Genomic DNA, 12276 nt, shown 5'->3' on the forward strand with positions numbered 1-12276 from the left:
CTTTTCAGTCAGGAGATTGACTGAAGAACATTTATTTACAGTGGCAAACATTGTAGTAATACAAGATTTAATCAGCTGTTATTCCGCTATATTGAATATTTCAAATATTTTTCCATGGCATTAATAAACTTACTTCACTTCTGCAGGAGATCAGGTGGCCATATATTCTGATCTCTCCTTCACATCTCCACTTCGTGATGTTGCCTTTCATCCACATGAACACATGGTGTCTTTCTGTGCCTTTGGTCAAAACCATCCAATACTTGTATACATTTATGATTATAAAGGTACAGTACAAATTTTCTTGATACTCACCTGTAAGTATTTTATTTTTAGAAGCAATTTGTTAGTATTTGTACTTCCTTTGAGAGGAAAAGAAAACAGTCATTTGATGTTAATGCATATCTTTTTTTCTGGGAGATACCAAAACTGAATTTAACATGATCCTGCACTACCTGTTCTATGTGATGCTGCTTTAAGCAAGGGTTTTGGCCCAGCAAAAATCACCAGAGGTCCCTCAATTTTTTTGTGTTTCATACTGTGTGATTTTTGCAGCACTTTATCATATATAGGCAGCATTATACAAGAGCCCTTTTTGCAATGTCAAGGTAAATTATGAATCCAGAAAATACAATTATTTGGAAAACCAATTAGTAGCTTAATTGGAATCTGAGTATCTTGTGCCAGCTATGTTGCAAAATAATGTTGAGGAGCTGTATAGAAACAAATGAGAGTGTATGGACTTCTGATAAGTAGCTGTTATAGCTGTGATGTCATTATGTCAGAGATATGTTTATTCCCCATGTTATATTGAAGAGAAGATAGTAATAAATGCTAACTTAGAATTTTTGGTATATGAAATAAAATTCAGATTGTCCTTCACAGGCTTTTTTGATAGTTGTGTTCATAAAAGGACATTTTCATCTAGGGAGTTAATGTGTTAATACGAATTATGCAGTATTTTTTTGTATTAATTATGTTTGCAAGGGACATACATCTGTAAAATTGGTCCTGTCTTTATGTACTGGCTTTTCAAGTAACATGTAGTAATAGGATTACTCATATGAAATCTCAGTGTAGGTTATCTGTTGAATTGGTTAACTTTTACTGGAACATTAAGTGGAATGACTTTGCAATCAATATTCAGTGCTATATTCAATTAAGATATTGGTATTGTAAAAAACAATATGATTTTTGGGGGTGAAGGGTTTCTTCAGAATTTTTTGATGAGAAGTGAGTCTAAAAAACTTAACATAGTAGTTTGAAATATGGGCATACACATTCAGAGACCACGCAGCACAGTCATAGTTATTTGTGTCTTCTGACTGCCCAACTGCTAACAATGAGACTTTGCTGCATAGATTGTGGTCTTTTTTTTTTGTATTATTGGTTACTATCTTATGTTCCTTTTTTGGTTAAAAGCACTCTTTTTTCTTTCAGAAAATAGTCATACTGCCACAGTGTTGAAAGAGTTAAACATACAGTAATACTAATTTTAGTCACACAATTTTTAAGACTCTGACAGCATGTGTTTTAGATACACCAACAGTTTTATTAATGTCCTGGACAGAACTTCCATAAAGAATTCTTGTAACCTTTGTTGGCTTGAGACCATAGTACAAAAAATTGCAAAAGTCAACTTGTCAGTCATTGTGTCCTCTGCCTGGATAATATGTCTGTCAACTTATGAAGTACTGCTCAGGCATCATAAACTCACTTGAACTAGGCTGGAAAAATGTGAAATGTCACCAGCTTGAACTCAGTGCAGGCTTTACAACTTTATTGCCTTTGAAAAATTCCTTTTTCTTCCCACTCTTTCCCCCCACCCAATCCCATATTTCTGGATGAGGAACACTATTGTTTATAAGCAATACAAAAATACTAGTTCTGTATGAGAGATTACTTAACCAAATAACTGAAAGTGTGATGTTGTGATCAGAAGAGTTAGGGGGAAAATGGGGTAGTAAGGGGAAATTTTCATGTCACTTTCAGGTTTTCCCTATAGTACTGTTGGTACAGTTTTTGATGGTATTTGACTGAAGACATGGCTGGCAAAATGACTGTGATCCTTCCATTTTTTTTTTTTCCCATGGCAATGTAAGGCTTCACCTGAGACATTAATATTGGTTATTTCTACAGTTGCTCAACAGGAAGCTGAACTTGTAAGAGATCTTAGTTCATCACTTACCACAGCTGCACCAAGGGGGCCACACTTCATTGGCAGTTTTTCTGAAATTCCTGTCCAAAAAAACTCAGTGATGTCTCCAGCAGATCAGTTTGTCAGTGTTGCAAGAGCATCAATGAGAATGCAGAAGGTGAAACAAAAACTTGATTCTGTTACGGTAAGTCAAATTTAATTACTTTCAGAAGTATATAGTCTTCCCATATTCTGGAACTGGTATACTTAAAAAAACACATATGTATTGTCATGGCATCTGGTCTTTAGAAATGAATACATCTGTCAATTATACTAATGCAGCTGTAAGTAGCTCTTAAAAGCAATCATAAAAAAACCTAATTCCATTTTTCAAGTACTGATGACAAGGGATTTTTTTTTTGTGCTAGTGCCTATTGCTGTTTGTCCATTTATGTAAAACCAGGGATCCATAGATCATTATGGTTGAGATTCCTATCCACCTTAAAAACTGTATGTGGCATAAATGGTTGGGGTTTTAGGGAGCTGCAGGGCAGGGAGAAGTGGATGTCCTATGCTGGGCACAGTTGTTTCAAGCCAGCTCATTGAAGGGCAGTATGGAGCAACTGCACAACTGAAACTGGAACCAGACAGAATATGGCACCTCTGAGAAGACAGACTTAAGAAAGGTCAGAACCTACTAGAGACAGGAAACACCACAGCAGAGGAGAAATGCTAAGGAAAACGTGTCAGGGGGTGCAAGTGAAGATACAGGAAGAGGGATGCGAGGAGTGATCTGAAAGAAGACACAGAAGGAGGCAGGAAGGTGATGCAAGAGACTCAAAACAATGCAGAAATGGAAGTACTAGGGAAATAACAGAGTAGGCTTGAAGGGAAATACAGGAGATACACGAGGACATGCAAAAGAAAACACAGATGATGGTACATCTCTGACTGTGTTGCAAACAACGGAAGAATCCATGTTGGACAGGTGCAATCCCCAAGGATGTTGGGTGGTGGAGGATCCATATTAAGCAGTTGAAAAGAGCAAGAAAAAAGAAGAGTCAAAAAGAGGAAGTCACTATGCACTAGTCTCACTCTACTGCCCCACACTTCCACTGCTTTTCCAAGGGGACTGAGTGTAATGTAATGTCAAAATTAAGGAGACTGGGGATTAGAAAGGAGAAAAAAGAGGTGCCTGAAGTGGAGACAGACAAAAAGGGATGAAAAGTGTTTTCTTTGGCTGGGTGTTTTACTATTTGTCTTGTTTCTCAATACTCAAATTGGTAATTAAAGCTTTTGTAATTGGCAATAAATTTAATTAAGTTAAATTCCCCAACTTGAGACAATTTTGCATGCAACAAGGATGCAGAATGTTCCTGAATAGCACTGTGAAGTTATAATTACTTTTCACAATGACATGAACCACATTTGAGTTTGCATTTACTGGTTTTCATTTTGAAGTACTGTTGAGTGCATGTAGATTTTTTTTAATGTAGTTTTAGGTTTTGTCTGCATTAATAAGTAGTGAATCACAAAAGAAGCAGATGAGTAGATGAAAGTTGTTGTTCCTGGGGTTGCTGTAACTACTGTCATCATGCTTTAGGGGTTTTACTTTGGATTAGATTTATTCTGGTTCCTTGGCTTTGGCATCCCCATTAGGCCTGAACTTTGAAACTGTCTGGAAGAAAGCTATCCCATAGACCTTCACACAGACCACAGATTTCTGAACCGTGAACTCCTAGTGAACCCCTTCATGAAACAGCACACGATAGCTCTCATGGATAACACTAGTATGCTGCTTCTACCTTTCAATTACATGTGGCCTGTTTCTACTTTCTGCTCATTCTGGTCTGCTCACCTACAAAGTGAGTGCTGGTGCAAGTTGTTTATCAGAGAAAGGCACAACATGGCGAGAATGGAGCATGTAGCCTTGTGTCTGGGACAAGTATTCCAGGAAGATAGTCCAGGATAAATTTTTACTGTTCTGGATGTCTGGCCATATGAAGAAAATGATGGGGTTAGAGAATTTGAGAGCCTTTATCATTGCAACTCTTTAGTCCCAGATTAACCAGTAGTTCTGGACTGTGGAAGACAAATCTGGTTTAGCAGAAGCATCTACAAGTTCCATGTTCCTGTGTGACTAGATAAAATAGATAAGCCTACAACTGTGTTTGAAAGAATAACTTTCAGCCACTGGAGTTTTGTAACACTAGATTTCCATTGACTAGTTTGGGATGAGTAAGTCCACTGTGAGCAGAGTAATGATCAGTGTTTTTGACAGCATCCTCCAAGCCCCCTACCCATGTGGGAGATGTCCAAAAATTCATCAGTCTTCTCCCTGTGTGAGTTTCCAGACAGTACAGGATGGTGGTTGAAAGAATGCACATCCAGTTTGATATCGGTCACCTAGTAGTAGTGATTATGAACACAGAGTGCTTCCTTGCAGGACTTTATGACCCACTGAGATATGGGGGAGGAGATTTCTTTGAAAGGAGTCTTGATGCTAATCTTTTCAGTGATCCAACACGAGACTCCGATGACAGTGGTAGATACTTTTCAAGCAGGGATGGGATAATTTATTGCATGTGGCTGCAGTATTGCCTGCCTGATTATCACATTTTGGACAGCCCCAGAGTAAAATATACAACATAAAACTTCAAATTTCTATTATTTTGTGATTGGGAATTAGTTTTTAATGTGTATGCAATTCCCTTTCCCATATGAAAAATGATGCATGTATGTAAGTACTGGCTTTGCTGGAAGGCTTATCAGAGTTGCACACTCACATGAATGGTTTGCTAAAGCGTTTGTCAAAGTAGAACTCTTAAAAGTTGCCACTCAGCCACGTGTGTGAGAATGTGCTAATATTTCTGGGAACAGACGAGTGAAAATGGAGAAAGACGAAACCACACGTAGGGCGACTTGCTGCACTGTGGTTGAGTTGGAACATTAAAAATCCAAATGAGAACACAGGTGTGTTACCTTGTATGTACTTCACAGAATCACAGAATATGTCGACTTGGAAGGAACCTCCAGAGATCAGGTTCCACCTCCTGGCACTGCACAGCACCAACCCCAAGAGTCACACCATGTGCCCAAGAACATTGTGCAAACACTTCTAGAACTCTGTCAGGCTAGTGATGTGACCACTTCTCTGGGATGCCTGTTCCAGTGCCCAACCACCCTCTGAGTGAAAAAATTTTTCCTCATATTCAACCTAAACTTCCCCTGACACAACTTGAGGCCATTCCCTTGGGCCCTATCACTGGTCACCACAGAGAAGAGATAGGTGTCTGCACGTTCTCTTCCCCTCATGAGGAGCCTGTAACTGCACTGAGGTCTCCCCTTCTCAGGCTGAACAGACCAAGTGACCTCAGCCACTCCTGGTACAGCTTCTCCTCCTGGCCCTTCACCATCTTTGTTTCTGTCCTTTGGACACTCTCTAATATTTTAATGTCTTTCTTACGTTGCGGCACCCAAAACTGCACAAGGCATTCAAGGTGAGGCCACCCCAGTGCAGAGTAATCCTGGTCTTTGGGTCATGTTGTGTGCATGATATTTTAATGTCTTTCTTACGTTGCGGCACCCAAAACTGCACAAGGCATTCAAGGTGAGGCCACCCCAGTGCAGAGTAATCCTGGTCTTTGGGTCATGTTGTGTGCATGATATTTTAATGTCTTTCTTACGTTGCGGCACCCAAAACTGCACAAGGCATTCAAGGTGAGGCCACCCCAGTGCAGAGTAATCCTGGTCTTTGGGTCATGTTGTGTGCATGATATTTTAATGTCTTTCTTACGTTGCGGCACCCAAAACTGCACAAGGCATTCAAGGTGAGGCCACCCCAGTGCAGAGTAATCCTGGTCTTTGGGTCATGTTCCCGCATGCCCTTGTGACAGACATGCGGGAAATAGCATGTTGGGACGAGCATGGTGGCAGCACACCTTGTAGACCTGGCCTAAGGTCACACCTGGAGTCATGTTTTATGAGACAAATGTGCTGGAACAGACAAATAGCAAATCTGCCAATGTGGGTGTCTCTGGTTTTCACATGTGTCAACTTAACAGCATACTGAATTTAAAACTTACTTCAGAACTTTAAAACTTAACAGCTACTGGATTTAAAGCTAACTTTAAAGTGTAGAGTTTAGAGTTCTGTGACTTAGATATGGATTGGAAAATGTACTGTCAATACATTATGTTCGATTTAAGCTAGATAGAGAATACTCTGATCCCGTATAAGATTGGCGTTCTTTGTCTTATGACCATGTCCCCTTTCCAGGTCCTGTTAGAACCAATAATTTTTTTTATTTCTGTTTTTCTTCTTTTTACCTAAACATGAACCTTAAGAAATTATAGATGAAGTTTCTTCTTTTCTGCAGCATTGCCATTCTTAGCCCAGAAATTAGAACCAAGACTTGATTATTGTGCTAAAGCTTTAGCAATTCACATAAGCTAAGACATTTTGATACAAATGTAAAAATTAATTTCTGTATGAAACCGGAATGCAGAATTAGCTTCATTTCCAAATAGAGAAATTACAGAGTAGTGAATCTTTGCAGCAGTTATTTGTCTTTACCTCAAGGAACTAATACTAATGCATGATTCTGTTAATGGAAGTTTTTGATAGGAAAACATTTAACTGATCTCTGGCTCTTGGAAGTGCTTATAAGATTTTTTCATTCAATGTTACTATTTATGTTTTTTTAGTTTCCCTTCCATCTAGCAGTAAAAAAAAAACAGTTTGTAACTGTCCATAACAAGGGGATGAGATATGTTGTGTAGGTATGGAGAGAAGAGCTTTCTTTGAAGGTGTAGTATTCTAGCTCTGAAATTCACCTTTTAGATGTCTGACACCTTTGTGGCATTTACAAATAGCATCTGTAAATACTCTGTAGTACTAGTCTTGGAATCAATTACATGTTGGCTGCTTTATCTCTCAATACATGCTTTTGCCACATTGTTAAGTCTTAGAGCATTCTATTTTTTGTCTCATGCAATTCACTTTTAATGTGAAAACTAGTTTCACTGAAAGCGTGTATTTGCATAATTTGCATAGAGCTGCCCTAACACAGAAAAGAAAATGCAAATCATCTTTCTTTAAGCCTGGCAAAAATTACATAGGTATTTTTATTGTGATGGAAACAATAAGAATGTTTTAACTCTTAGTTTTACTCAATTTTCAGTAGTAGTAAACTGTGTCTCTGATAAAGCTGTGGTTCATGCATGAAGAAAGCAGAGCCTGTTGTGAAAAATAAGTAAATTCATGGTTGGCTATCTTAGCCAGCTTTGCTCATTGTTGTGAAGATATTTAGCAATGATTTCCCACAGCCTGTATTTAAAAAAAAAGTAATTTTGTTCTGTGAATAGTCTTATGTCTGCCTGTTGTAGGAGAATTATTTTTCATAGAACAGGATACTTCACCTGAAAGCAGTTGTGCTTGAATCACAATTCCTCACTTATTAGCTGAGTGCTTCCCATTTCTGTTACAATGTTGTGACTTTTTTTTTCCTCCTTGGGCCTCTTAGAGATTTAAATAATACTTAAGAGCTAGTGGCAGAAAGGTCATTAAAACTTTGCTTTGGATGGGCAGTCTTTTATTGCTCACCTGAATTCAGCTTCACTGCCATCAAGGGGAGGTATAAATCACTTCCTGTAAGACTACTTAAAACTTAATTTTTAATATCTCTTTTATTAAAAAGGTTTTCCTCTTGCTTTTAAGGCCTTGGACAGAAAGGAAGTACTCTAATGGAACTTAGGCTGCGTTTTAGAAGAGGTGATTTTCTTAAATCCTCAGGACTGCACATTCAGCCCTCTCTTCTGTGTGTCTTTTTGCCTTTGATTTCAAAGCACACTATTTGGCACGTATAGTGAGAGTGTTTGCATAATACAGCAGGAAAATAAAGAGAAGTGAATTAAGTGTTGTACAGGAATAATTTACATAGAGTTCCAAATCCCTGATATAATTTGTTCAAGGACCAGAATCAAGACAAGCTTAGCTTCATAATTCTTCCTTCCAGGATGAAATGGGGAGGCATCTATTAAGTGTTAGTTTTCAATAGTTTGTTCTGTCCTGTTAAACTTGATTTCCAAAGGCCCAGTATATTCAACCTGTCTTCATTTCCTGGTGTTATCTGAAATCTAACTTTTGATAGTAAATTTGAAAGAGAGTTCCATTAAAGTATTTGACTGGAAAGCCTCTGTTTGTCTTGTGGTGTAGTGTGCCCTTAGCAAGAAATTCATGCAAAGGGGAGATCTTCTCATTTATCTAGGGAAAAAGGCTCTCCCTAGAGTTTACAGTGGATAAAGAAGATGAAATACTGGAAGCTGAGATCAAAACATTTGCAGAACAGATTATTTTTTCTGTGTTTGAGTAAATATGTAAGCTAATGGCTTTCCACCATTCTTTTGCATAAGAGAAAACTTTATATTAATGAACCTTGCTTGCATATGTAAATGTGAGAAAAGCAGATTGATTTTATTGTTGCAGTTGTTCAGAAAAACAGGCCTCCATTCTGATAACATTTCCCAGCTACTGCTTACTAGCATTCATTTAAATTTGTACACTGTAGTAAAATCTAGTAGGTTTAATGCTTTTTTGAAATCATGTTCAATGAATTAATCTGATTTTCTATCTTACTTTTCTTTCTGTCAGCTTTGGAGTATAGTCATTACAGTTGTGCACTTTTGCTGCAAGATTCCATGTTAGTCAAAGATAATTTTTGCTATAAACTTTCCACATGAAAATGAAATTCATATTCCTGCACAAAAACTAGACACATTAAGATGGTCAGGTGTAGTGGTGCAGAGGATTGGGTGGCAGATACCCTCTGGCCCAGTCAAGTAATTCAACACACATTTTTATTGCTAAATTACCTGCATTTCAGGTAATTTGCCAATACCCAAATACTGTGCTTTATTGAATTGAATAATAATTATTGAATTACAGAAAGAATAGTTATATAAAATAGGTCATTTTTGAGATAGTTAAACCCAAGTGAATCGGTGAGTGTCTCCTTTCTTTAAACAGAATTTACAATGCAGTAGTTTGAAAATTCGCAAGATATCACTGGCCCACCACTTATGTTTGAGGTTCTGATCTAGAGTTTAGATTAGATTTTAGTTGGATTGAGTAACCATATGCTTTTATTCTATATGATGAAATAGGCTTGACTTTTAAAAGGGTCAAGAATTATGTTATGTAAATAACTCTCATTAATTTTAGCGTATGAATACCTTGCTTGAGGAAAGCTACAAATATTTTATTCAAGGCCTGTTTTTCTTCTGCCTTGGCTTTAGTGTACTAAGGCAGTGAAAATATATTTAACAAACAGTAAAATTCTCAGTTGGATCAACCAAAAACTTGAGATCATAAAATTTTTTTTTCATAGACTGTATTGGATAATATTACAAGAGTAAAGTTTGGGAAGGGCTTTTGTTTTGTAATAGTTGTATGTGTGTGTATGTATATATATATAAAGTCCATAGGAAAATGGATTTTAACTACATTATCTTTGTTGTTATGGAGATTAGGACTGGAATTATATTATGTGTGATTTACATGTAGGAAGTGCCTGGATTTTGGTGTTTATTGCTTTACAGAAATCAGTTCTGGGCTAGGATTGGTTTAAGATTTTTTTTCGTATAGTGGTGAGTATCTCTTCATGGATGTAGTATAGTTTGAGTACTCAAAAATGAGAAATTACTTTACACTTATAAGTTTATGAGCATATACACGTCTTATGTTTATACACGAAGATGCAACAAAATGCTGGTTCAGACAATTCTGTTTCACTGTTTGCACTGCTTGAGAGTTAGTATTCATATATAAACACACAATTGAGTTTGTTGCTGTGCCAGTAATTTTTCCAAGTCTGTATGTCCAAATACTAAGAAAAAATAAATATTGAAGTTGCTAGTCTTCATCGACTTGAGCTTTAATTTTTTTTCCTGAAATTTAATAGTTATTTACAGTAAACACATATTTCTCTTCTAGCTGTTGCATCAGTAAGTGACCTAGGAAACTACACTTCACTTTCTGATTTGTCTTCCTATTACAGGCAAACTCCAATCTCTTGCTTCCTGCACCATCATCTCTGTCACCGCACTCCAAGCTAAGGCTGTCGGGTGCTCTGAGTCTTCCACTGAATCCTCTGTATTCTTTCACTGCTGAAAGTGGTAAGTTTCTATATTTCTTCACTTTTTGTACAGAAGGGGTGATAACTTCTATGAGGATTTTTTTATTTTCTGCCTTTAAAAATTTTGCTGTGCAGCTCTTTCAGGGACTAACCCAGTTTTGTTATATGTGATACTGTTTAAGTCCAGTGTGATACAGTCCAATGCTGATGCATGTTTCTTTGTAAAATTTTTCTTTATATAAGCTGTACACCTATTTATTAGTGCTGTAAATTCATAGAAGAGGATGAGATTGCCAACTTTTCTTAATTTAGTATTTTGATAATATTTTAATGCTTACTGAAGTATCTTAAACATGGGCACTCAAAAAGAATAGAATTTAAAAGCATATATACTACTACAAAACCTTACTGCTTGATAGTCTATTTGCAGTTGTTTTTTAATCTATTTTTAGATTTTTTTTTTCCTAAAGATGTTTTATATTGAAAGATTTGGAGAAAAAGGTAAGCAATGCAATTATGTACATTTGTGATGCTTACTTTGCTAGTAATATCTGTTTCATTGATAATCACAGTATTTAATAACAAAATTTATATTTCATGCCATTTTTTCTGGGCACCTGTAAAATAAGACAGAAAATTGGCACCTTAATTTCAAAGTGTTTTTGTTTTGTATCCTTGAGAGGAGTAAAAAGAATTCCAGAGGGAGGGTGGAATATATAATGAAATAAAAACACGTAATAGAGATTTAAAATGTAGATAGTAAAGATAGGAATAATCTCTATAATTATATAGAATTATCTCCTAAAGGCAGACAATTTTTTTCGCAAATGAAGTTATGATTACTTTTTCTGAGCAGCTGGGGAAATGGTCCTTAGCATGGTCTAAAAGATGGACCCCTAGTCTGAGAATCACTTTTAGTCACTAATTCACAATGCAAATGGCCATACACCAATTAACTTCAGTATTTTTATTGTCTACCTAAACAAAAGAGCTTGGAGCCATAATAATATTCATCTGTTGCTAATGGATGCATGTTATTTCCACTGTGTGTACATCTCACAGAGGCAGTAGAACACATATGCTTACATATTGTGAATACTTAACGTAAGTGGACTAACCCTTTAAAGAACATTAACGTATGCTTTTAAGTTGTTCTACATGGCTATTTCTAGTATTGCTCAAACCAAGAAGTTTTATTTTCTTGAATTTTACTTTATGCAGAAGCACAGATAAAAGTGTTCATGGGGACTTCCTAAGTAGCATGAGGGAACATAGGTGTATGTTATAGCTGTGTATGAACACTCTCAGTGTTTTTGTTTCCAGAGCTGATCTATACTTCCAAGATGATCCACAGGTCCAGGAAAGTATTTATACCAGGGAAGCATAGTAAAATAGGAAATATAGTAAAGAAGAAGCCATGCGAACAGGAAGATTTTTAAGGGAAAGCAACCATAAAAATACTAATGGGCCACAAGTAAAACAGATTTTTCTGTAAGAAAATGTTTTAAAATTGTGAATTACTTCTCTGTCGTTTTGTGGGCCTCTGGGTTGTTCTATTGTGGTAGACTTGTTTTCAGTAAGACATGAAAAAGATTTACTTATCTATTTCATCATACCCCATTGGTTATAAACTGTGAAGATAAGTGCTGGTGTTCACAGGTCCTAACTGCCAGATAAATTTTGCTTTTGAATAATAGATAATCTGTACTTAAATGTTTCTATTGATTTATTGATTGTGCTGTGAGGACAGAACCTTTATTTTCTGTGTTGGTTTTATATACAAAATTTATTTTCATTTTGTACTTATTTTAATTGGGATGTTGCATTGTTAACAATTGCCTGTACTAGAGATCCAGCAGATGGTTCCATATTCCTGAAGGTTATGTTGACAGTTCAGTTCTGTCACCCTTTACTGTGCATTTAGTGCTTCTTAAAGCAAAATGCAGAATTCCCATTTACACGTGTAAAGCTCTGTTAGCAGTATATTTAACCACTCAACTGGTGT

At 36.6% G+C, this 12276-nt stretch overlaps 1 protein-coding gene across 6 annotated transcripts in view; it reads left to right on the forward strand.

Annotated features, from left to right (window-relative positions):
- Positions 1-12276, forward strand: part of AHI1 (Abelson helper integration site 1) — an 85922-nt gene that overhangs the window by 30002 nt on the left and 43644 nt on the right. For all 6 annotated transcript variants that reach the window (XM_071436074.1, XM_071436064.1, XM_071436102.1 and 3 more), the window contains exons 17-19: positions 147-287; positions 2140-2342; positions 10194-10311. In XM_071436074.1, coding sequence (XP_071292175.1) covers positions 147-287; positions 2140-2342; positions 10194-10311 — 462 coding nt within the window. The remainder of the gene's footprint in view (positions 1-146; positions 288-2139; positions 2343-10193; positions 10312-12276) is intronic.

The sequence above is a fragment of the Agelaius tricolor genome, unplaced genomic scaffold, assembly GCF_023055355.1.
Source record: "Agelaius tricolor isolate 1412-34295 unplaced genomic scaffold, bAgeTri1.0.p SCAF_1, whole genome shotgun sequence".
Classification (NCBI taxonomy): Eukaryota; Metazoa; Chordata; class Aves; order Passeriformes; family Icteridae; genus Agelaius; species Agelaius tricolor.